The sequence below is a fragment of the Solanum lycopersicum genome, chromosome 11 (assembly GCF_036512215.1).
Source record: "Solanum lycopersicum chromosome 11, SLM_r2.1".
In the NCBI taxonomy this organism is placed as follows: Eukaryota; Viridiplantae; Streptophyta; class Magnoliopsida; order Solanales; family Solanaceae; genus Solanum; species Solanum lycopersicum.
In genome coordinates, this window is record NC_090810.1 from 10269648 (window position 1) to 10296442 (window position 26795).

Genomic DNA, 26795 nt, shown 5'->3' on the forward strand with positions numbered 1-26795 from the left:
ACGGGCCGGCCCTACCAATATTTCTCAAGCCCCCCAAATGAGCAGACTTATCTAAAAAGCTCTATTCTTAAATGGGCTCCAAAAATCTTAGCCCAGCCCTATTAAATCCCGGGTTAGGCCAGGCCGGCCCAACGGACGAGTTAATACCTCATATGGTCACTCAACTATGCACTCTTCTCTTAGAAAGTCACTCAACTTTCAATTTTCACTCAAAAGTCATTCAACTATGCACTTATTTCTCAGAAAGTCACTCAACTTGAATTTTAACTCAAAAGTCACTCAATTATCCACTCTTTCCTCATAAAGTCACTCAATCTATTAAATTATTTTTTTAACTAAAATTTGTTGATATTAATTATTTATATAACAAATCAAAAAATTTTAAAAATAAAAATACCATTTAAACCATTTAGTGATCCACTCACGTAACCCGACCCATTAAAAAACATGATATAACCCATTTTATTTTGTCTTTAATCCTAATTCAAGGTTTAAAGAGAGGAATTAATTTAGGATTAAAGATAAAATAAAATAGGTCATATGATATTTTTAGTGGGTCGGGTTAGGTGGGTAGATCACTGAATAATTTATTTTATTTTTTAAAATTTTTTATTTGTTATATAAATAATTAATATCAATAAATTTTAATTAAAAAATAATTTAATAGATTGAGTGACTTTCTGAAGAAAGAGTGGATAGTTGAGTGACTTTTGAGTTAAAATTCAAAGTTGAGTGACTTTCTAAGAAAGAAGCGCATAGTTGAGTGACTTTTGAGTGAAAATTGAAAGTTGAGTGACTTTCTGAGAAAAGAGTGCATAATTGAGTGACCATCTGAGGTATTAACTCCCCAACAGGCCTAGCCCATATTGACGGCTCTAGTACGAAGGGGAATGTCAAAGAATTGATGATCTGTATATGACTATATAAATAATTATAATGCTCACATTTGACAAATAATAATTATTTTTAACATTAAACTATTCGATGTAATATATTATTTCTGTTTAATTAACCATTCCAAACTCCAACTTTTATAGCGTAGTGTTCTACACAAGTTGTTTGTATCCTCTTTCTATGTATTCACCAGTAGTTTAAAAGTATCAAACTTCAACGGCGAAAGTTTAATTTTCATTAAAGAAATTCTATATATAAAAAAATTAACATACCAAGAAATGAAATAAATTCAACACCTATAATGTCAAAAATAAATGTGATCGAATAGTATTTCAAGTTCCGTTCTAAATGCTTCAACTTCTTTCTTTTTTCAACCTGAAATTCATGTCCATACACAATTCTTCCTTTTATAACTTCAACACCTTGCTAGACATGCATGTGTTGTAGGGTAGTGTACTTTTCAAAATAAAGTTGACAATTTTATAAATTGCAAAATTAATAAATATAATAAAGTATAACTTACATAAATACCATAGTGTAAAACCTAAGTTACCTTCTATCCCTATTATTTTTATAATTAAATAAATCTCATATTTTTTAGATATTTCAGATACATAATTAAGGATTCAGATATATTATTATCAGATCAATCTGTTGCACTTATTAAGAGAAAAAAAGCTGTAAAATCAATTTAAAATCTCATAGTATCCATTTGTTCCACTAATTTAGGGAAATAACTGGAAATTAAATTAAGATTCCACAAATTACGTTATTTCATTCAAAATTAATATCACGAATTCAAAATCATATAGTATAACAATCCAAAAAAATCAAAAAATTAAATTTCTTCTTCTTGTTCATCGTTCTCTCTGTTTGATAAAAAAATTTGTCAAAATTTTGAAAGCGGGATGAGTTATGAAGGATTGTATGGAATTGTTGTTGGACAACGATTTCTTTTGTAAATCTTCAAGTTCATCAAATATATTTTCGATTTTGATTCAAGATTAACGAAAAATTTGAGATTCTAAATTTTTCTCCAGTCATTGAAGATCCTTTCCATCTTGATTCAAAATTGACGAAAATTTTGAATTTCAAAATTATTCTCCTAGTTCATTGAAGATTCTTTCAATTTTGATTAAAAATTATCAATTTTTTTGAGAAGATACATCATGAAAATCCTTTCAATTTAAATTGATAAGTGTTGTATTTCTACTTGGTACACTAAATAAGAAAGTGTTGCCCATAAAATTTTAGGTTTGAAATCACTACATTATTATTTGTCAATTGTTATGTTACAGATACATTTAGTATAAATCCAAATTTACGTATCATAACTAAAAAATTAGTGCATGATATATTATTATTTATGTATATTCTTTTGTTTGAGATCATGAAGATCCTTTCAATTGAATTGATAGATATTATATTTTTATTAGATACATTAAATAAGTAAGTGTTGCCCATAAGATTTTAAGTTTGAGATCGATAGATTATTGTTTGGTAATTGTTATGTATAAGATACATCTAGTATGAATTTGAATTTACGTATCATGACCAAAAAAATAGTGTTTGATACATTATTATTTATGTCTGTTATTTTATTTGAGAAATACAACACTTTAAATTTTAAAAAAAAATACATTATAGTAATTGTTTAAGATCGATACATTATTGTTTGGTAATTGTTATGTATCAGATACATTTAGTATAAATTTGAATTTACGTATCATAACTAAAATAACCGCTGATACATTAATCGTTAAGTAAGATGCATTACATTTTATACATGATACATTAATCTGATGCGTGAGATACATTAATCTTATGCGCTGATACATTAATTTAATGTGCAAAAATGAGGGGTTTTGGAAATTTGTAAAACAATAGATTTAAAGCTCGAGCATGTGTCATTCCTCGATTTCTTCGCTCACAAATGTATCACGAATATAATTTGATATTGTGTACGGAAACATATTCTTCTAAATTTGAATAACCGTAGAAGATACACAACAACACTTGAAACATGATAAAATGATACATTTGGTAGATATTACTTCATTTCATTTCATAATGTAGTTTCACCAGTAAATGAGGATCTCCTAAAACTGATTTTTTTGCAGGAAACAAAATACATCATGTATTTTACCTTTCTCTTATGCATATTGTGAAGGTGAAAATGAAGGAGAATCCGGTAATTCTTTGAAAAAAATTGTAAAGCGAAAACTTGAGTTGTTCTGAAAAAAATTGTGGAGAGATATTAGTGAAAATAGAGAGAATTAAATCTGAAAATTAAAAAATGAAGGAAGTAAAGATTGATGGAATGAAAATAGGAAGAGATAGAGTGAGAAAAATAGGAAGAGGTTGAGGGAATGAAATAAGGAGTAAAAATAGAAAGAAAAAAACGTGTATAACTTTATGTATCTGGAACAAGGGATTTGAAAGGAAAAAGAGGGATTTTAGAAATATTTTTAAAATGATAGTCAATAATAGAAATTATGAAGAAAAAAATGTGTATATAGGTAATTTATCCTATAATAAATGTGATAGATGAAAGATTTTTTTCCCATCTAATGTTCGGTATATGCATTAGACTTCAATTATATTCGAATTTACGTTGTGTACACTATATCAAAAATTATTATTAGCGGCAATTAATTCTTAATTATAGCTAAAAATGTTTTTTAGGGGCAATTAGCAGTCTTTGTATATGTCCCTGAAGCTTTTAGAAATATTGATTTTAATGACACTTAACTAATGTCGATAAAGTCTTTAACACTCTTTATTGATGTCAAATTTTAATGACGCTAAAAATTATTTTTATTGTAGTTGTAGACCCCTTCCGAAGGGAACCACTCCCTATACCGAAGATTTTTCCATACCAAATGTTCAAACATGAGACCTCTAATTAAGGGATGAGCAACCTCATTCACTGCAATACATCCTTTAGTGATATAGACGAAAGTTTCTTAAAATGTTAAATCATTGTAATAAAAAAAATGTAAGGACCCTCTTAGTCGTTTTAGAAATTTCAACCATTATTTTTATATTAAACTTTTTAGTAGATTTTATAATTAATTTATATGACTTATAAGAATGAGTGACATGATTTTTAGATTTAATAAAAGATTATTTTGTTGCTAATAATAATGGAAAAAAAAAGAAAAAAAAGAAAAGAAAAAGGAAATTAATTCAATAAATAAATGAAATAAAATAAAAAGAAAAGGGGCAAAGTGCCCTAACCTTTTAAAAGCTGTGACGGCTCATACGAAGAAAAAAAAACAGAAAGAAATACGCAGAAAAGAAAAGAAAGGGAGAAAAGAAAAGAAAAAAAGAAGAAGAGCAAAATCAATATTTTTATCTCAAGGCGTCAAGGTAATTATTTTCATCCTTTCTATTAAGTTTTTAATGTAATTAGGAGTAGATTTTTAAGTTAAAACGTGTATAATTTACACTAATACGTGAAACTAGTTTTTGATTTCGTGTACATGTGCACATGTTATTTACATATAATTATGGACTAGAGGGTATTAAATGAATTATTATTGTTGGTGGATGAAACAATACATGTATAAAAGATAAGTTTTATGATGATTAATACTTTTAATTCGTTAAGAGTTAGATATGAAATTGAAGTGGGTTACTGTAGGTTTGTAAAGAAAAAAGGATTTGTGAATTTGTTTTGAAAGTTAATGGTAATGGGTGGGTACTAAATATATAGGAATTTAATGTGTGACATATAGATTCTGAAAATTTGTTGGGATTTAATTTTCTCTAAATCTTCTTATAATTGTTATGAAATTTGTCAAAGTGATAGTGTCATAACTAGTTATAGATATGTAATTGGGTTTTTTAGAAATTATTGATGGTGTTCCCTTTGAAAGTATGTCAAGATTTCCAATGGAATATTGATATGCCGTCAATAGCCATTTTGGGATAATAATTGGACAATTATATTATATGGAAACTATTAGGGTTGTAGTGTTTGGAGAAATTATGACTTAACTCTTGACTTGAAATTTAAGAAATATGAGATTTGACTTATTAGTTGGAATCAAGATTGAGAAACTTTATTATAAATTTGGATAAATTGTTGGGTCAAAGTTAAACAAATAGTAATATGAGTGTTGTAAGATTTGAACTCTTATTGTGGTTATTGATTTGAATAGATTGTATTGATTTGAAAGTACAACAAAGGAGGAAGGCTAAAGTCTCGAAGTGATTGTTCGATAAATTGAGGCAAGTAGATTTCTAAACTCTTGTTAAGTGTATGAAATGCGTGTATTTCCTTGTGGTATATGTTTGGGAGTAACGGGATCAGTGATGGGTTGACTTGTCCACATTGATTAATTATAATGATGAAAAAAAAAGGGATAATAAAAGGCAATGTGATTAATTGTTTATGTGTGATGTGTTGAGAAATGGTTGAAGGCTTGTTGAATCTTTGTTGATGTGGCTTCATGTTTGTGTGATTGTGAACTGTGCGATGTTATGAAAATGGTCATCTCCTCATTATTTGTGTGAGCTTGTCATCTGCATTATTCTGAGGCATTGGTTGTGACAAGTGTTATGTACATTGAGAAAGAATGAGTACTTAAGAGGATGTACCATTTCGAGGGACGTATCGCGCGCCGTGATGGATACTATATTTCGAGGGACGTATCGCGCGCCGCGATGGTTACTATTATCGAGGGTCGTGTCGTGCACCGCGACAGATGCATGGACAGATATGTCCCCCATGGGTCCCGGACTGACAGACAGCGGGTGTGTATCACTAGGTCAGACATGCATCATTATACTTGACATTGCATTCCATTGCATTGCACATACTTATCATTAGTGAATTTGATATTGTGTTTTGCTGATCTTCTGATTGCCTTTCTGCGTAACTTGTGATTGATCATTGAGCTTGTTATTACGGATATGTAGTTTGTTGAAGTATTTGTTATTGAGGATATGTAATTTGTTAAAGTGTTGTTGTTGAGGATATGTAATTTGTCTAACTGTTGTTATTGAGCTACGTGCTATGTAAACTGTGAGCTGTTAGGTTGGGTTGATTTTACTGCAGGTTGTAGTTGTAGAGGTTCGGTTGGGGGCGGTAGGAGTACCCGTATTTCATCCCCTTAGCTTGTGTTTAGAGGTTTACTTGCTGAGTACCGTGTGGTTTGGTACTCACCCCTTGCTTCTATAATTTTTTTGTAGGTTATGAGCCTGGATTTTTATTGTACTTGTCATTCTCTTCTTTTCTGAGGCTTCTTGAAGATTTGTGAGGTAGCTGTTTCCATCTCATCAGACTTTCTTATCCATAATTATGATCTTGTTCTATTCTAGAAACAAGTTCATTTGAGACTTGAGTTTTTCTTTTGAATCAATTGTAATACAATAGAGGCTTGTACACGTGACTACCAGGTTTTGGAGGTATAATGTAAGTTGATAGTAAATGTTCCGCATATTTATTGTAATGGTTGAATTTTAGGCTGACTTGTCTTGATGGGATAAGACGAGTGTCATCACGTCCATTTTTGGGTCGTGACAAAAAAGTTATCTGAAATGCATGCATATCAAACAAGGTGATTATAACAAGGGGATAAAACACAAGCATCCTTAAACTAGCTAGACCAAGATCTTAGAGATACATCTTAATTAATTAAGGTCACATTACCTTTGAACTCATTTTTTTTTTATAATTTTATACATTTTTTAGCTTACGTGATACACTTTATGACTCTAAATAATTGAGGCACGTGATTAATGTTTGAATGTCAGATAAATCAAAAATATGTACAACTTTATACAAAGAATGGGTTTGGGTTGGGGGTGAGGTGGGGGGAGAGAGATGGAATTATATATAGGACCTTAATTTAGGTAAAGGCGCGTCTTTGAGATTTCAATCATAATCTAGAGGAATACTTATGTTTTATCCCTATATATAGGGGTTTTCGTGGTTCGGCTTGGATCGATTATTGGTTAAAATCAAATCAAACCAATCTAGTCAGTTTTGTAAATTTTGAAAACCAAACCAAATCAAACAAAACAATAACTGCGGTTTGGTTCTTGTCGATTTGATTCGGTTTCGTTCAGTTTTTTTGAGTTTTTTTATTTGAGAAGTAATAAATTTTTAGGGCACATATGTATTTTGATGGACACAAACACTTAATACATGAATAATTCACAAGAAAGCCACTATCGATTCAATTGAGTAATTAAGCAATATTAGAGTTATTATAACACAAATAAAGTGATTCAATTAAGAGAATGTGCAGGTAAAGACTAAAGTAATGAATTTTGGTGGACTTGATCTTAGGATTGTAATAATTGGGCTAAAATTTCAGTGTTGGACTTGAGAAAAATGATAAAATTAAAGGCTTAAGTTAATTAACATTTAACAAAATATTTATATTTTATTTATGAATAATATATAAATAATTATAAATATATACATCTTATTCATCTATTTGGTTTTGATTATTTTTGCGGTTGTTTTTAGTAAAATCAAAACCAAGCTAAATAGTATTGATTTTCAAAATTTAAAATCAAATTTAATCAAATATTGAATTTCTTTTTGGTTGATTTTATTCAAATTGCATTCGATTTGATTTTTTGTAACAATACCATGAATATCCCTACGTATATATGACAAGTGAAGTTTGAGTATAAAATATATATTTATTTGAAGTTTATTGGATCTTATTTAAAATTATTCTCGAGTGTATAATAATAATAATTAAAGAGAAAAATATATTGTAATGAGGTTTTAATTCATGTATAATTAATATTCTATGTTTGCTAGCTGGTGCTTCACTACTACTTCATATCAAAGTTTGATTTTAATTCTATTAGTTTCAACATATTGCCCAACTTTAAATAATATTTGGTACATAGTTCAAATTGACCATAAAAAATCTCATTGAATTTTTTTTCAAGAAAATATATTTGTTATTTGATATACTCTATATTATATAGTTACAATAAAGAAAAAAACATTTTAATTAGAATAATAAAAGATTATAATAGAATAAATAAAAAAATCGAAACTTATTGAAATTTGTATGGATGGCTTACGATGATATATTTTTTAGCTTAGTTTCATCCAAATTATTTCAATTCAACTGACTTGACTTACCATTTATTAATTTAGACTATATCAATTCATTCAAGTTCAGCCTATCTGCTCATTAACACCTCTAAATTTGACTATATTTGTTCGTTCAAGTTTAACCTATTTGTTCATTAACAACTCTAAATTTGAATTAGAATTACTGGATTCTATCAAACTCATAATTATGAGATTAATAATAATAATAAACATAATAAATCTTTGTAAAGGGATTAGTTTAGTAGAAAAATTCAAAAAAAAATGTAATTTATTATTCTTAAAGCGGTTGATTTATTTCGATTTTATGTATTATGAATTCAGTTTATCAATTTTCAATTTTAAAAGATGCAAATCAATATGAATATTTTTTTTTATCAATTTTTGATTTTTAACAGTTTGATTTAATATATAACTTCTCACTTCTCTAATAATTTGACGTGATATGGTGAAACAAGTAAATTAGCAAAAAATATTTTGATATAGTGAAACAAGAAAAATAATATTTAATTAGATAAATTGTAGTGTTTTAGAACACTGATATAGCGATTAATTAATCATGATAAATTATTAAATATTTAATATTTATGAAGAGTAAAGTAGTAAAATACTATTGACTTAATAAGCTATCGGATTATCAATAACTCAATACTAAAATCAAAATCGATTCAATAATTCAATAACCTTTTATATATATATATATATATATATATATATATATATATATATATATATATATATATATATATATATATATATATATATATATATATATATAATCATTAAAAACACATAAATCTAATAAGATTTTTTTTCAATTTAATTTATTAATCAATTCGATCTTTCATACCGTACTCGTATTTGGCAAGAGTTGTCTTTGACAAATGATATAAGGTGAATTTCTTATAAAGTATTAGATGCTGCTTTAATTTATTAAAAAAATAAAATTAGTTTTAACTTTATTATGTAATTGGATATAGCCTGCTGACTTTGACTTTCAACTAATATAATGCCTAAATACATGTTGAAAGTGACATTTATGCATGCCATTATTTAATACATGAAGCTTCCTAGTACGTATAACAAAATTATAGATATATCTCTAGTTAGATATTAATCTGGTAACAAATAACATCCAAAATTATAATGTAAATCCACATCATAATAAAATTAAAATGTCTTTATATGTTTATGAAATTTTATTCAGCTAAAAGAAAATCTTCTCTTAAAAATATATTTTTTAATAATGTCATTGACTTTTGACTTTTGACATATCAATTCATAATATTTGTTTCTTTGACTTTTTTTATTAAAATACAAATCTTCTTTAGTTTATTAATTCATAAAAATTGTTTCTTTGACTTTCTTATGACAGACAGAATACGACAATTAATTAATCATTAAAAATCATAGTATTTTCCCAAATTAGAAAGGTATTTGTCAAAGACAAAATGATGTATATATCGACCATAATGATTAATGAGCAGGGAACAATCATAATAACCTAACCACAATCTTAACTTGTCAACAAAATTTAAACGCACGGAGTACTTATTTTTTTATCCCCAAGTTCTTAAAGTGATGAAATGGCCCATGACTCCATAACCCAACCCCACTTTTTCACGTTTTTAAACCCTAACCCTACAAATTACTTCAAAAAGAAATTAAGTGGCTATTGTGCAATTAATTCACATGTTCTTACCCGTTTAATTTTGGCTGTAACATGGTATATAAAGTTCTCAGCTCAGAGTTTACTTTCATATATTTATTTTAGGTTGTCTCAAATTCTCGATTATTCTACAATATGATAGTGTTTTGCTTTTGAAAAAAATACAATCGATCAACCCTTGTGTATGGTTCATTTGATTTGTGGATCACCTAGTTTTTAATTGATTTTTGATTATTATTTTTGTCAAGATTAAATTGATAATGATTAATAACTAATAAACTAATAATCGATAATCGATAACATGGTAAGGATCCATTTCACTTACAAGAATAGGTAGCAATTAGACCAAGTCAAAAGAATGGCCAAGACAAAAGGTGGCAAAAAAACGCTGATATGCAATTGGCAGCCAATAGTGACCAAAGATATTTAGAATAACGTGTTTTTATGCCTATAAATATTTGAGTGAAACATTATTCCCTCAACACATCACAAAGATTAAAAAAATATCTATAATTCTTTCAACAAACTTTGCATTTTAATATCAAAATGACTAGTTCTTTTATTGCTATATTTTCTCTTCTTCTACTCTCTACCATGCAATGCCATGCACAACTTTCTTCCACTTTCTACGACCGAACTTGCCCTAATGCTCTCACCACTATTCGTACAAGTATAAGACAAGCAGTTTCAAGCGAACGTCGTATGGCTGCATCCCTCATTCGTCTTCATTTCCATGATTGTTTTGTTCAGGTTGGATATATACATTAATTAATCTATATGTATGTTTATCTAACTGTATGATTGTTTTGTTTGATGAAATGTATAATATACATACTAAGTGACTTTTTTTAAAACTTTTGTAGGGTTGTGATGCTTCTCTCTTGCTTGATGAAACTCCAACTATTGTCAGTGAGAAGACAGCGCTGCCAAATCTTGGATCAGTTAGAGGCTTTGGTATTATAGAAGATGCAAAAAGAGAGGTTGAGAAAATATGTCCTGGAGTTGTATCGTGTGCTGACATACTTGCAGTTGCTGCTAGAGATGCATCAAGTCTCGTAAGTACATTTTCACACTATGAAAAGAAGAAACTTTTTTATTCAAACCAATTAATTAATGTTACGTTAATGACAATCAGGTTGGCGGTCCATCATGGACAGTGAAACTCGGAAGAAGAGACTCAACCACTGCAAGTCATACTGTTGCGGAAACTGATCTTCCTGGTCCTTTTGATCCTCTTAGTAGGCTTATTTCTGGCTTTGCCAACAAAGGCCTTAGCACAAGGGATATGGTTGCTTTATCAGGTAATTATTGATATGGATCATATATATAGATTTGTACATATATATTTATGACAAGTTCTAACATTTTAAAATAATTCTAGGATCACATTCAATTGGACAAGCACAATGTTTCCTTTTCCGTGATAGAATTTATAGCAATGGAACAGACATCGATGCTGGATTTGCTAGCACTAGAAGACGACAATGTCCTCAAGAAGATCAAAATGGAAACCTAGCTCCACTTGATTTGGTAACACCTAATCAATTGGATAACAACTACTTCAAGAATTTGAGGCAAAGAAAAGGCCTTCTTCAATCGGATCAAGTTCTTTTGAGTGGAGGATCTACCGATGATATTGTTTTAGAATATAGCAATAGCCCTCGAGCATTTGCCTCTGATTTTGCTGCAGCCATGATTAAAATGGGAGATATCAGTCCTCTAACTGGTCAAAATGGGATCATAAGAACGGTTTGTGGAGCTATAAATTGATTTTTTCACTTATAAGTATATTTATATTAATTATTTGGATTTCTTTTCTCTATGTAATGTGTTCAAAGAATGAAATAAATTCGGTGTGATTCTCTAATGAAGTTCAAATTTCTACCTAATGTTTCACAGATATATTACACAAGGCAAGGGTGGGGTGTGGGGGTGTGGGGGAATTCTAACCACACAAAACGATTAATTATAATAATGGGTCCATCGACTTGATTTTTTTTTTTAAATAACTTTAGATACATATTTGTCTAAGCTCATGAAAAATAAAATCAAGGTTGATTAAGAAATTTTATTGGAATACATATTGCTTGATATCAAGATATGGTTGGGAAATAGATTAAAGTAAGAAGAACACTGTTGTATTTTTATTTATATAGATAGAAGTGGTGTTGAGATTTATTCACGTGTATTCAAGATATGCAGACTTTAATGAACGAAGATATCACTTAACAAAATGATATATATTATATATATGTGTAATCCAATTTGTTAACACATACAAACTCATGAGATGTACTAGTAAACCACAAGTTAAGGGACCGGGTAGATAATATATTAAAATGCAGTAGAAAGATAATAAACTATAAAGTTAAAAAAAACATCAATGAGTTTTACATAGAAAAATCTCCTTACTTAAGGGAGGAAAACCATGATCTGTCACACAAGATTTCATCAGTTTTTACTATTTTCAAGAACCAAGTGAATACATATTTCAAATGCACTAAATAGATTACACTCTTATCCATATTACAAAGAGAGTTAAAGCAATACCTCTATTGCCACTTTATTAACTAAAGAGAGCCAAAGCAATACCTCTATTGCTCACTATATTAACTAACTATAATTTAATCACTCCACACAAAGAACTCTAACTATACTCATTGTTTTTTCTCACAGCAAAGACTTGATGCATTCCTTCATAGATTAGAAACAAATCTGCAAGTTCACTAAAACCCAAGTTTTCACTAACAACACTTAGAGGATACACTCGATAACTCTATCAGGTCTCTTAAGGTTGTTGAAGGCTTGAGTTCTTCCAAGACAAAACACACCTTATAATATTTTTGCTTTTAATGTCTTGACTAAGTTTTGTCATGTCAAATGAGGATATATTATCCTGTGAACAAAACAATTTAGTGTTTACTGATTGGTTTAGTACATTGTTCTCGTTTCTTATGCTCACCAACCACGCCATAAAGGACCATCCTTTATAGTTACTTGAATATAGTGATGGAGCCAGAATTTTCGCCAAGGATGTTTATAGTTTAGGACATGTAAAACAATAAACATTGCTAGTCATCTATTTGGTTGACATTTTCATCTAGACGTAGTTGATTTTGATTTTGAGGCGCCAAACTTGTTTTGGCTACTCTAAAAAAATATTTTTCCAAACTCATTGAACTCCAAACTAAAATAGTAGTCAAGTATATCAAACCTATTAAACATCATCCACAATACACAAAATAGTTGGTTGATAGTCAAATAATAAAGTAGCTTTTAAAATAAAACTCAAGATATTTTCAACACATGATAAGAAAGCTAAACTAAAGGAAACAAAGAATTAAGAAATATCGTTTCACACTATAATGGCGGTTGAGGAAGAAATGTACAATGATTAAAGCTTCCAATTTCTTAAAACTTGCAAATATGTATTGCCAACTCCGCTGAGTTTGCGCAATTTCGAGTTCGTGTGAGTGAGTTATGACATTTGATAGTTGGGTTGTTGGAATAAGGAAAGTCCAATCCAGATTTTAGAAGGGTAGTTTGGTGTTTTCCTTACCCTTTTATTTTAATTTGTTTTGTTAATTAATTAGCTGTCTAAACTGAACTTAGTCAGTTTACACTTTTGGAAAAAAAGAGTTAGGGTTTTAGAGAAGAGAAAATAAGAGGAGAAAAGAGGATAAAGACAAAGAACGTTCAAGATTCATCTAGATTAGCTTGTGGATTTCATCGGTGGGTGATCACTAAAATGTATGAGAAATTACATCGCGTTGGGTTAGTTCACCCACGGCCCAATCATGATTTATTTCAGCGAACTTAAGTTCTTGAAAGCTTAGAAATTGAGTTCTTGATGGGCTTGTTGAAATTATTTTTGATATTTCTCATGCTTAGCTATCTAAAATCATTCCTAAATATCATAAGATCTTTCCTATCACATATCTAAAGTAGACATTCGGTACATTCTTGCCAACTTACATCTCATTTTTTTTTACAATAGTTATTTATTTATTTTATGATTAATTATTTGTTTGCATTACATTTTTCGTATTATATATAATTTACTCACGTTTAGCATTTGAATATGAATTCTGGTAAAAAGATTTTTGAAAAAGGTAAAAAAATCATAGTTGAGACGGTTAATAATATGACGAACTTTAGATCCACCACTAATAAAAAAAATGGTAGTTCTTCTAGATCTAAAAATAAAAGATCTAGTGTAGTAAGAGTTAATAGGGATGATTATACACATGTTAATGATACTGGTTTTGATATTGATAGTAATTCTAGATTAGATTCTTATCATTAACATTTACAAAGAAGAACTGGTAATTTTGATGAGGAATTGCCTCAAGATGATGAACATGATAATATTGATGATTATGTTGATACACCTAATTTTGATGATGATAATGAAGATGAACTGAGCTACCTATGGCTACTAGTACTCCTAGTTCCTCTCCTAGTCCCGCTCCCTTTAGTTGTCCTGCTCCTTTCCCCCCGTACATCCTAGGACTAAGATAGAACATGCTAAATATCAATTGTATGACAATTTATGTCAGAAAAGGAAGATAAAACACAAACTATTTGTAATAAATGGAAACATAGATTGAATAATAAAAATATAGGAAAATAAGGTTTGTGGAATCATAAGAACGGTTTGTGGAACTATAAATTGATTTTTCAAAAGCCTATTTTTACTTGTATAATTGCTAAGTTTATTTGTATTCATTTAAAAAATTTTCTATATATTGTATTGTTTAAAGAATGAAATAAATCTTCATTGTGAAATAACATGTTTGGCAATGTAACTACTTGGCTCCATTATTAATATATAATTAAGCTTAAATATTTTGATACACAATAATCATAATGATAATTAATCTGTTATCTCAATATAAAATAATATAAATAATTTTTTTATACTATATCAGCATATATAACACTACTATATATAAATTTTTCGACTATAAATGTGCAATTAGATTTTTATTATAATTTATATCATTGTATTTTTTTCAGTTACCCTACCATAATTTCAACTACTAAAGTTATAAAATTTTCTGAAATGAAGTCAAACAGAAAAATAATTAGAGTAATCGATAACATGTTAATATAATTAAAAATATTATTAAACGGTGATTATGAAATTTATCATTATAATAAGAAATTAAAATGACTATCTCTTTCATAATAGATTTTATTGAACATGGAAAACAGAATGTCCTCCAAAAGTAATATTTTAATCCCTTTTACTATTTGATTTTGACATTTCATAATTTTATCCTACAAATTAGATATCATCGAATCATTAGTACGAAAGGGGAATGTCAAAGAATTGATGATCTATATATGACTATATAAATAATTATAATGCTCACATTTGACAAATAATAATTATTTTGACATTAAACTATTAGATGCAATATATCCTTTCTGTTTAATTTACCATTTCAAAGTCCAACTTATATAGCGTAGTGTTCTACACAAGTTGCTTATATCCTCTTTCTATGTATTCACCCGTAGTTTAAAAGTATCAAACTTTAATGGCGAGAGTTTTAATTTTCGTTAAAAAAATTCTATATATAAAAAAGTTTTCATACGAAGAAATAAAAGAAATTCAACACCTATAACGTCAAAAATAAATGTGATTGAATAGTATTTCAAGTTCCGTTCTAAATGCTTCAACTTCTTTCTTTTTTCAACCTGAAATTCATGTCCATACACAATTCTTCCTTTTATAACTTCAACACCTTGCTAGACATGCATGTGTTGTAGGGTAGTGTACTTTTCAAAATAAAGTTGACAATTTTATAAATTGCAAAATTAATAAATATAATAAAGTATAACTTACATAAATACCATAGTATAAAACCTAAGTTACCTTCTATCTCTATTATTTTTATAATTACATAAATGCCATATTTTTTAGATATTTCAAATACATAAATTAAGGATTCAGATATATTATTATTAGATCAATCTGTTGCACTTGTTAAGAAAAAAAAAGTTGTAAAATCAATTTAAAATCTCATAGAATCCATTTGTTCCACTAATTTAGGGCAATAACTGAAAATTAGATTAAGATTCCACAATTTACGTTATTCCATTCAAAATTATTATCAAGAATTCAAAATCATATAGTGTAACAATCCAAAAAAATCAAAAAATTAAATTTCTTCTTCTTGTTGATCGTTCTCTCTGTTTCATAAAAGAATTTGTCGAAATTTTGAAAGCGGGATGAGTTATGAAGGCTTGTATGGAATTGTTGTTGGACAAATAATTTCTTTTGTAAATCTTCAAGTTCATCGAATATATTTTCGATTTTGATTCAAGATTATAGAAAAATTTGAGATTCTAAATTTTTCTCCAGTCATTGAAGATCCTTTCCATTTTGATTCAAAATTGACGAAAATTTTGAATTTCAAAATTATTCTCCTAGTTCATTGAAGATTCTTTCAATTTTGATTAAAAATTATCAAATTTTTTGAGAAGATACATCATGAAGATCCTTTCAATTTAAATTGATAAGTGTTGTATTTCTACTTGGTACACTAAATAAGAAAGTGTTGCCCATAAAATTTTAGGTTTGAGATCAATACATTATTATTTGGCAATTGTTATGTTACAGATACATTTCGTATAAATCCAAATTTACATATCATAACTAAAAAATTAGTGCATGATATATTATTATTTATGTATATTCTTTTGTTTGAGATCATGAAGATCCTTTCGATTGAATTGATAGATATTATATTTTTACTAGATACATTAAATAAGTAAGTGTTTCCCATAAGATTTTAAGTTTCAGATCGATAGATTATTGTTTGGTAATTGTTATGTATAAGATACATCTAGTATGAATTTGAATTTACGTATCATGACCAAAAAAATAGTGTTTGATACATTATTATTTAGGTCTGTTATTTTATTTGAGAAATACAACACTTTATTTTTTTAAAAAAAATACATTATAGTAATTGTTTAAGATCGATACATTATTGTTTGGTAATTGTTATGTATCAGATCCATTTGGTATAAATTTGAATTTACGTATCATAACTAATATAAGCGCTGATACATTAATCGTTAAGTAAGATGCATTACATTTTATACATGATACATTAACCTGATGCGTGAGATACATTAATATGATGCGCTGATACATTAATTTAATGCGCAAAAATGAGAAATTTTGAAAATTTGTAAAACAATAGATTTAAAGCTCGAGCATGTGTCATTCATCGATTTCTTCGCTCGCAAATGTATCACGAATATAATTTGATATTGTGTACGGAAACATATTCTTCTAAATTTGAATAACCGTAAAAGATACACAGCAACACTTGATACATGATAAAATGATATATTTGGTAGAGATTACTTCTTTTCATTTAATAATGTAGTTTCACCAGTAAATGAGAATCTCCTAAAGCTGATTTTTTTGCAGGAAACAATATGAATACATCATGTCTTTTACCTTTCCCTTATGCATATTGTGAAGGTTAAAATGGAGGAGAATCCGGTAATTCTTTGAAAAAAATTGTAAAGCGAAAACTTGAGTTGTTTTGAAAAAAATTGTGGAGAGATATTAGTGAAAATAGAGAGAATTAAATCTGAAAGTTAAAAAATGAAGGAAGCAAAGATTGAGGAAATGAAAATAGGAAGAGATAGAGTGAGTAAACATAGGAAGAGGTTGAGGGAGTGAAATAAGGAGTAAAAATAGAAAGAAAAAATGTGTATAACTTTATGTATCTGGAACAATGGATTTGAAAGGAAAAAGAGGGATTTTAGAAATATTTTTAAATGATAGGAAATAATAGAAATTATGAAGAAAAAAAATGTGTATATAGGTAATTTATCCTAATAAATGTGATAGATGAAAGATTTTTTTTCCTATCTAATGTTCGGTATATGCATTAGAGTTCAATTATATTCGAATTTACGTTGTGTACACTATATCAAAAATTATTATTAGCGGCAATTAATTCTTAATTACAGCTAAAAATGTGTTTTTTAGGGGCAATTAGCACTCTTTGTATATGTCGCTAAAGCTTTTAGAAATATTTATTTTAATGACACTTAACTAATGTCGGTAAAGTCTTTAACACTCTTTATTGATGTCAAATTTTAATGACGGTAAAAATTATTTTTATTGTAGTTGTAGACCCCTTCCGAAGGGAACCACTCCCTATACCGAAGATTTTTCCATACCAAAGGTTCAAACATGAGACCTCTAATTAAGGGATGAGCAACCTCATTCACTGCAATACATCCTTTAGTGATATAGACGAAAGTTTCTTAAAATGTTAAATCATGAAATGCATGCATAACAAACAAGGTGATTATAACAAGGGGATAAAACACAAGCATCCTTAAACTAGCTAGAACAAGATCTTAGAGACACATCTTAATTAATTAAGGTCACATTATTTTCGAACTCATTTTTTTAAAAATAATTTTATACATTTTTTAGTTTACGTGATACACTTTATGACTCCAAATAATCGAGGCACGTGAAAAATGTTTGAATGTCAGATAAATAAAAAATATGTACAACACTGTATCAAAAATTATTATTAGCGGCAATTAATTCTTAATTACAGCTAAAAATGTGTTTTTAGGGGCAATTAGCACTCTTTGTATATGTCGCTAAAGCTTTTAGAAATATTTATTTTAATGACACTTAACTAATGTCGGTAAAGTCTTTAACACTCTTTATTGATGTCAAATTTTAATGACGGTAAAACTTATTTTTATTGTAGTTGTAGACTCCTTCCGAAGGGAACCACTCCCTATACCGAAGATTTTTCCACACCAAAGGTTCAAACATGAGACCTCTAATTAAGGGATGAACAACCTCATTCACTGCAATACATCCTTTAGTGATATAGACGAAAGTTTCTTAAAATATTAAATCATGAAATGCATGCATAACAAACAAGGTGATTATAACAAGGGGATAAAACACAAGCATTCTTAAACTAGCTAGACCAAGATCTTAGAGACACATCTTAATTAATCAAGGTCACATTACCTTCGAACTCATTCTTTTTTTATAATTTTATACATTTTTTAGCTTACGTGATACACTTTATGACTCCAAATAATTGAGGCACGTGAAAAATGTTTGAATGTCAGATAAATAAAAAATATGTACAACATTATACAAAGAATGGGTTTGGGTTGGCGGTGGGGTGGGGGGAGAGAGAGGGAATTATATATAGGACCTTAATTTAAGTAAAGGCGTGTCTCTCAGATTTCAATCATAATCTAGAGGAATACTTATGTTTTATCCCTATATATAGGGGTTTCGTGGTTCGGCTTGGATCGATTATTGGTTAAAATCAAATCAAAATTGTAAATTTTGAAAACCAAACCAAATCAAACAAAACAATAACTGGCGGTTTGGTTCTTGTCGATTTGATTTGGTTTCGTTCAGTTTTTTTGAGTTTTTTTATTTGAGAAGTAATAAATTTTTAGGGCACATACGTATTTTGATGGATACAAACACTTAATACATGAATAATTCACAAGAAAGCCACTATCGATTCAATTGAGTAATTAAGCAATATTAGAGTTATTATAACACGAATAAAGTGATTCAATTCAGAGAATGTGTAGGTAAAGACTAAAGTAATGAATTTTGATGGACTTGATCTTAGGATTGTAATAAATGGGCTAAAATTTCAGTGTTGGACTTGAGAAAAATGATAAAATTAAAGGCTTAAGTTAATTAACATTTAATAAAATATTTATATTTTATTTATGAATAATATATAAATAATTATAAATATATACATCTTATTCATCTATTTGGTTTGATTATTTTTGCTATTGTTTTTAGTAATATCAAAACCAAACTATAGTATCAATTTTCAAAATTTAAAATCAAATTTAACCAAATGTTGAATTTCTTTTTGGTTGATTTTATTCAAATTGCATTCAATTTGATTTTTTGTAACAATACCATGAATATCCCTACGTATATATGACAAGTGAAGTTTGAGTATAAAATATATATTTATTTGAAGTTTATTGGATCTTATTTAAAATTATTCTCGAGTGTATAATAATAATAATTAAAGAGAAAAATATATTGTAATGAGGTTTTAATTCATGTATAATTAATATTCTATGTTTGCTAGCTGGTGCTTCACTACTACTTCATATCAAAGTTTGATTTTAATTCTATTAGTTTCAACATATTGCCCAATTTTAAATAATAGTTGGTACATAGTTCAAATTGACCATAAAAAATCTCATTGAATTTTTTTTCAAGAAAATATATTTGTTATTTGATATACTCTGTATTATATAGTTACAATAAAGAAAAAAACATTTTAATTAGAATAATAAAAGATTATAAAAGAACAAATAAAAAAATCGAAACTTATTGAAATTTGTATGGCTGGCTTACAATGATATATTTTTTAGCTTAGTTTCGTCCAACTTATTTCAATTCAAATGACTTAACTTACCATTTATTAACTTAGACTATATCAATTCGTTCAAGTTCAACCTATTTGCTCATTAACACCTCTAAATTTGACTATATTAGTTCGTCAAGTTTAACCTATTTGTTCATTAACAACTCCAAATTTGAATTAGAATTACCGATTCTATCAAAATCGTAATTATGAGAATAATAATAATAATAATAAACACAATAAATCTTTGTAAAGAGATTAGTTTAGCTGAAAAATTCAAAAAAAAATGTAATTTATTACTCTTAAAACGGGTGATTTATTTCGATTTTATGTATTATGAATTCAGTTTATCAGTTTTCAATTTTAAAAGATGCAAATCAATATGAATTTATTTTAATCAATTTTTGATTTATCTATTTTTGATCGTTAACAGTTTGATTAAATATATATTTTCTAACTTCTCTAATAATTTGGCATGATATGGTGAAACAAGTAAATCAATAATAAATGTTTTGATATAGTGAAACAAAAATAATAATATTTAATTAGATAGATTATAGTGTTTTTGTCACGACCCAAATCGAGCCGCGAGTGGCACCCACCCTTATCCTACTATGTGAGCGAATCAACCAATACAAAACCCAACATTTCAATATAATAACAGAATATAATGCGGAAGACTTAAACTCATTAATGAAAATCAATTAAATAACTTCTAAAAACTCAACAACTATTATTATCCCCAAAATCTGGAAGTCATCATCATAAGAACATCTATCCTCAAATTTCTAAATCTAAGAGTATCTAGGAAGCTAAAATAAATAAAAAGCTAGTCCATGCCGGAACTTCAAGGCATCAAGACATGAAGAAGAAGATCCAGTCCAAGCTAGAAGCATTAGCTCACCCTGAAATCCGGTGTAATGAAGACTGGCTAGAGTTGCGGTTGAGTTGAAGACGACTGTACGTTTGCTGCACTCCACAAATAACAAAGAAAGAAACATACAAGTAGGGGTCAGTACAAAACACAAGTACTGAGTAGGTATCATCGGCCAACTCAAAAAAGAAAACAGTATATATCAGATCATATCATAAATCAACTACAATACTCTATCTGTAGCAACATCAAGTACTATAATCATTAATAAGTAAGGTCAAGTACACCCATGAGGACTCAAGCCTCAATACCATACTCATTTGGAAATTAGGTTCATTAAATTGAGTATATTAACATATTTCAAGATTCATTATCTTTATTCCTCTTGTGTCGGTACGTGACACTCCGCTCCATATACTATCCTGGTGTTGGAACGTGACACTCCGATCCTCATATACTATCCTGGTGTCGGAACGTGACACTCCGATCCTCATATACTATCCTGGTGTCGAAACGTGACACCCGATCCATATACTATCCTGGTGTCGGAACGTGACACTCCGATCCTCACATACTATCCTGGTGTCGGAACGTGACACTCCGATCCTCATATACTATCCTAGTGTCGGAACGTGACACCCGATCCAAATACTATCCTGGTGTTGGAACGTGACACCCGATCCTCTATTACTATCCTGGTGCCGGAACGTGACACTCCGATCCTCATATACTATCGCGGTGTCGGAACGTGACACCCGATCCATATACTATCCTGGTGTCGGAACGTGACACCCGATCCTCTATTACTATCCTGGTGCCGGAACGTGACACCCGATCCCCTAATCTCACTACTTTCGTTCATCAAGCCTTCTTTTATACCAAGACATCATCATTAACAAAGTAGATTAGGTTTTTTCAAGATTTAGGATTCAATAGCCTCATCATGCTTATTTTATCACAATTATATAATCACATTCATGCAAGCATACAATTAAGCATATAGAAGGGTTTACAATACTACCCAATACATATCATTCGCTATTAAGAGTTTACTACGAATAGTATAAACTATAACCTACCTCCACCGAAGAATTGTGATTCAAGCAATCTACTTTTCCAATGCTTTGCTTTCCTCTTCGTTTCTCCTCTTTCTCGTTCGTGCGTTCTCCTCTCTCTCTCTCTCTCTCTCTGTTCTTTCTATTTTTCTTATTCAAACCCTCTTTCTTTTATCCTAATTAGCATATAATTAAGTATAAAAGATGATGAATTAACCCATTAATTAATTCAAGGTTATCTCCTTTAACCCCCAAGTAGTTAAATTATTAACATTAACCCACTAAATTTATAATTAGCAGGAATAGTCCAAAACGCCCCTTAAAACATTTAACAGAAATCTGACCCAGCCTGGGATTGCGCAGCCTGTGACGGCCCGTCGTGCCTGCGACGGTCCGTCCTGCTGCTTCCGTCATAGAGTTCAGAGACTAAATTTTTACTAAGGGTCTGTGACGGCCCGTCACGCCTGTGACGGTCCGTCCTGCCACTTCGTCGCGAAGTTCAGAGAGTCGATTTCAGTACCCAAATTTCAGAATTCTAAGTGTTTTGGAACGAGACCCCCTCGACGGTCCGTCGTGCACATGACGGTCCGTCGTGGGATCCATCGACTCAGCCAGTTTTTCCAGAAATAAAATCTACTGCTCAAAACGACTAAACAGGTCATTACAGTTTTTGAGCACTGATATAGCGATTAATTAATCATGATAAATTATTAAATATTTAATATTTATGAAGGGTAAAATAATAAAATACTATTGTCTTAATAAGCTATCGGATCATCAATAACTCAATACTAAAATCAAAATTGATTCAATAATCCAATAACCTTTTATATATATATATATATATATATATATATATATATATATATATATATATATATATATATATATAATCATTAAAAACACATAAATCTAATAAGATTTTTTTTCAATTTAATTTATTAATCAATTCGATTTTTCATACCGTACTCGTATTAGTCAGAACTGTGGCAAGAGTTGTCTTTGACAAATGATATAATGTGAATTTCTTATAAAGTATTAGATGCTGCTTTAATTTATTAAAAAAAGAAAATTAATTTTAATTTTATTATGTAATTGGATATAGCCTGCTGACTTTGACTTTCAACTAATATAATACCTAAATACATGTTGAAAATGACATTTATGCATGCCATTATTTATTATTACTACATTATTTAATACATGAAGCTTCCTAGTACGTATAACAAAATTATAGATATATCTCTAGTTAGATATTAATCTGATAACAAATAACATCCAAAATTATAATGTAAATCCACATCATAATAAAGATAAATTAAAATGTCTTTATATGTTTTTTCAGTTCATTAAATTTTATTCAGCTGAAAAAAAAATCTTCTCTTCAAAATATATTTTTTAATAATGTCATTAACCTTTGACTTTTGACATATCAATTCATAATATTTGTTTCTTTGACTTTTTTTAATTAAAATACAAATCTTCTTTAGTTTATTAATTCATAAAAATTGTTCCTTTGACTTTCTTATATCAGACAGAATACAACAATAAATAAATCATTGAAAATCATAATATTTTCTCAAATTAAAAAGGGATTTGTCAAAGACAAAATGATGTATATATTGACCATAATGATTAATGAGCAAGGAACAATCATAATAACCTAATCACAATCTTAACTTGTCAACAAAATTTAAACGGAGGGAGTACTTATTTTTTTATCCCCAAGTTCTTAAAGTGATGAAATGGCCCATAACTCCATAACCCAACCCCACTTTTTCACGTTTTTAAACCCTAATTTAAAAAGAAATTAAGTGACTATTGTGCAATTAATTCACATGTTCTTACCCGATTAATTTTGGCTGTAACATGGTGTAGCAGCCAAAAATGTCTAAGTAATTACAAAATAAATACTTACTCATAAATTATGGTGCATATTGTAGAGTTGTGTCTAGTAAAATTGTTTTAAATAATTAAGTTAAATGGAAAATATATATTAAATTGCAATGTGTTGAACTTAATTTGAAATTATTCTGATACTGTTGAAAATAATTTTAAAAATTTGAAAAGAGAATATATAATATTGAAAGAAATCATGCATAATATTCTGATATACATGCTTGCTAGCTGGAGCTTCACTAGCTCTTATTATAATGATGGTATCGCCAGTTGACTTTCAACGTAATGACCAAATCTATGTTACATTATTGGAAAATGACATTCATGCAATTATAATATAAAATACAAAATATTTAATCATGAAGTTTTCTAGCTCGACATAACTTAGGAATTACTTTTAAAATCGAACAGAAATTGATAGTTTGGATAAAAAAATAGTTATTAACTTATCAATAATGAGTTATAGTGATTTTGATAATGTTTTTGATTTTTTTTCGTCGGGCTATCGATTCTAACGGTTTTAGACTTTTTCTATCGGGTTAACTGACAACTCGTAAAAAAATTATACTTATGCTATCTGGTATATAAAGTTCTCAGCTTAGAGTTTACTTTTATATATTTATTTCAAGTTGTCTCAAATTCTCGATTATTCTACAATGTGATAGTGTTTGCTTTTAAAGAAAATATAATCGGTCAACCTTTGTGTATGGTTCATTTGATTTGTGGATCACCTAATTTCTAATTGATTTATGATTATTATCTTTGTCAAGGTTAAATTGATAATGATTAATAACTAATAAACTAATAATCGATGGATCCGTTTCACCTACAAGAATAGGTAGCAATTAGACCAAGTCAAAAGAATGGCAAAGACAAAAGGTGGCTAAAAACGCTGATATGCAATTGGCAGCCAATAGTGACCAAAGATATTTAGAATAACGTGTTTTTATGCCTATAAATATTTGAGTGAAACATTATTCCCTCAACACATCACAAAGATTAAGAAAATATCTATAATTCTTTCAACAAACTTTGCATTTTAATATCAAAATGACTAGTTCTTTTATTGCTATATTTTCTCTTCTTCTACTCTCTACCATGCAATGCCATGCACAACTTTCTTCCACTTTCTACGACCGAACTTGCCCTAATGCTCTCACCACTATTCGTACAAGTATAAGACAAGCAGTTTCAAGCGAACGTCGTATGGCTGCATCCCTCATTCGTCTTCATTTCCATGATTGTTTTGTTCAGGTTGGATATATACATTAATTAATCTATATGTATGTTTATCTAACTGTATGATTGTTTTGTTTGATGAAATGTATAATATACATACTAAGTGACTTCTTTTAAAACTTTTATAGGGTTGTGATGCTTCTCTCTTGCTTGATGAAACTCCAACTATTGTCAGTGAGAAGACAGCGCTGCCAAATCTTGGATCAGTTAGAGGCTTTGGTGTTATAGAAGATGCAAAAAGAGAGGTTGAGAAAATATGTCCTGGAGTTGTATCGTGTGCTGACATACTTGCAGTTGCTGCTAGAGATGCATCAAGTCTCGTAAGTACATTTTCACACTATGAAAAGAAGAAACTTTTTTATTCAAACCAATTAATTAATGTTACGTTAATGACAATCAGGTTGGCGGTCCATCATGGACAGTGAAACTCGGAAGAAGAGACTCAACCACTGCAAGTCATACTGTTGCGGAAACTGATCTTCCTGGTCCTTTTGATCCTCTTAGTAGGCTTATTTCTGGCTTTGCCAACAAAGGCCTTAGCACAAGGGATATGGTTGCTTTATCAGGTAATTATTGATATGGATCATATATATAGATTTGTACATATATATTTATGACAAGTTCTAACATTTTAAAATAATTCTAGGATCACATTCAATTGGACAAGCACAATGTTTCCTTTTCCGTGATAGAATTTATAGCAATGGAACAGACATCGATGCTGGATTTGCTAGCACTAGAAGACGACAATGTCCTCAAGAAGATCAAAATGGAAACCTAGCTCCACTTGATTTGGTAACACCTAATCAATTGGATAACAACTACTTCAAGAATTTGAGGCAAAGAAAAGGCCTTCTTCAATCGGATCAAGTTCTTTTGAGTGGAGGATCTACCGATGATATTGTTTTAGAATATAGCAATAGCCCTCGAGCATTTGCCTCTGATTTTGCTGCAGCCATGATTAAAATGGGAGATATCAGTCCTCTAACTGGTCAAAATGGGATCATAAGAACGGTTTGTGGAGCTATAAATTGATTTTTCAAAAGCCTATTATTACTTGTATAATCGCTAATTCATTTGATTTTTTTTCTTTATATATTGTATTGTTTCAAGAATGAAATAAATCTTCCTTGTGAAAGAAAATGTTTGGCAATGTAACTACTTGGCTCCATTTTTAATATATAATTAAACTTAAATTTTTTGATACACAATAATTATAATGATAATTAATCTGTTATCTCAATATAAATAATATAAATAAGTTTTTTATACTATATCACCATATATAACACTACTATATATAAATTTTTCGACTATAAATGTGCAATTAGATTTTTATTGTAATTTATATCATTGTATTTTTTTCATATTTAACCTGCCATAATTTCAACTACAAAAGTTATAAAATTTTCTGAAATGAAGTCAACAGAAAAATAATTACATGGACAACTTGTTAATATAATTAAAAAATATTATTAAACGGCGACTATGAATGCTATCATTATAATAACAAATTAAAATGACTATCTCTTTCATAATAGATTTTATTGAACATGGAAAACAAAATGTCCTCCAAAAGTAATATTTTAATCCCATACTATTGATTTTGACATTTCATAATTTTATCCTACGAATTAGATATCAT

The 26795-nt window shown here is 28.9% G+C and overlaps 2 protein-coding genes across 2 annotated transcripts; both read left to right on the forward strand.

The window, feature by feature from the left end:
* The first annotated feature begins 10133 nt into the window (after nucleotides 1–10133).
* On the forward strand, nucleotides 10134–11524 carry LOC112940330 (lignin-forming anionic peroxidase). Its single transcript, XM_069291320.1, has 4 exons — nucleotides 10134–10403; nucleotides 10517–10708; nucleotides 10789–10954; nucleotides 11035–11524. Exons 1-4 carry the CDS (start codon nucleotides 10200–10202, stop codon nucleotides 11421–11423), a joined length of 951 nt encoding a protein of 316 aa, XP_069147421.1. The 5' UTR covers nucleotides 10134–10199; the 3' UTR covers nucleotides 11424–11524.
* Nucleotides 11525–24292: 12768 nt separating this feature from the next.
* Nucleotides 24293–26308, forward strand: LOC138339721 (lignin-forming anionic peroxidase-like). The gene is made up of 4 exons (XM_069291733.1): nucleotides 24293–25165; nucleotides 25279–25470; nucleotides 25551–25716; nucleotides 25797–26308. The coding sequence occupies exons 1-4, from the start codon at nucleotides 24962–24964 to the stop codon at nucleotides 26183–26185; spliced, it is 951 nt and encodes a 316-aa protein (XP_069147834.1). The 5' UTR covers nucleotides 24293–24961; the 3' UTR covers nucleotides 26186–26308.
* The last annotated feature ends 487 nt before the right edge of the window (nucleotides 26309–26795 follow it).

What these genes read in the sequence shown, in the direction of transcription:
- LOC112940330 (XM_069291320.1), top strand. Translation starts at nt 10,200, where the DNA reads ATGACTAGTTCTTTTATTGCTATATTTTCTCTTCTTCTACTCTCTACC. An exon ending in TCCATGATTGTTTTGTTCAG is followed by an intron (nt 10,404 to 10,516) that starts GTTGGATATATA and finishes AAACTTTTGTAG; the next exon opens with GGTTGTGATGCTTCTCTCTT. An exon ending in GGATATGGTTGCTTTATCAG is followed by an intron (nt 10,955 to 11,034) that starts GTAATTATTGAT and finishes AAATAATTCTAG; the next exon opens with GATCACATTCAATTGGACAA.
- LOC138339721 (XM_069291733.1), top strand. Translation starts at nt 24,962, where the DNA reads ATGACTAGTTCTTTTATTGCTATATTTTCTCTTCTTCTACTCTCTACC. An exon ending in TCCATGATTGTTTTGTTCAG is followed by an intron (nt 25,166 to 25,278) that starts GTTGGATATATA and finishes AAACTTTTATAG; the next exon opens with GGTTGTGATGCTTCTCTCTT. An exon ending in GGATATGGTTGCTTTATCAG is followed by an intron (nt 25,717 to 25,796) that starts GTAATTATTGAT and finishes AAATAATTCTAG; the next exon opens with GATCACATTCAATTGGACAA.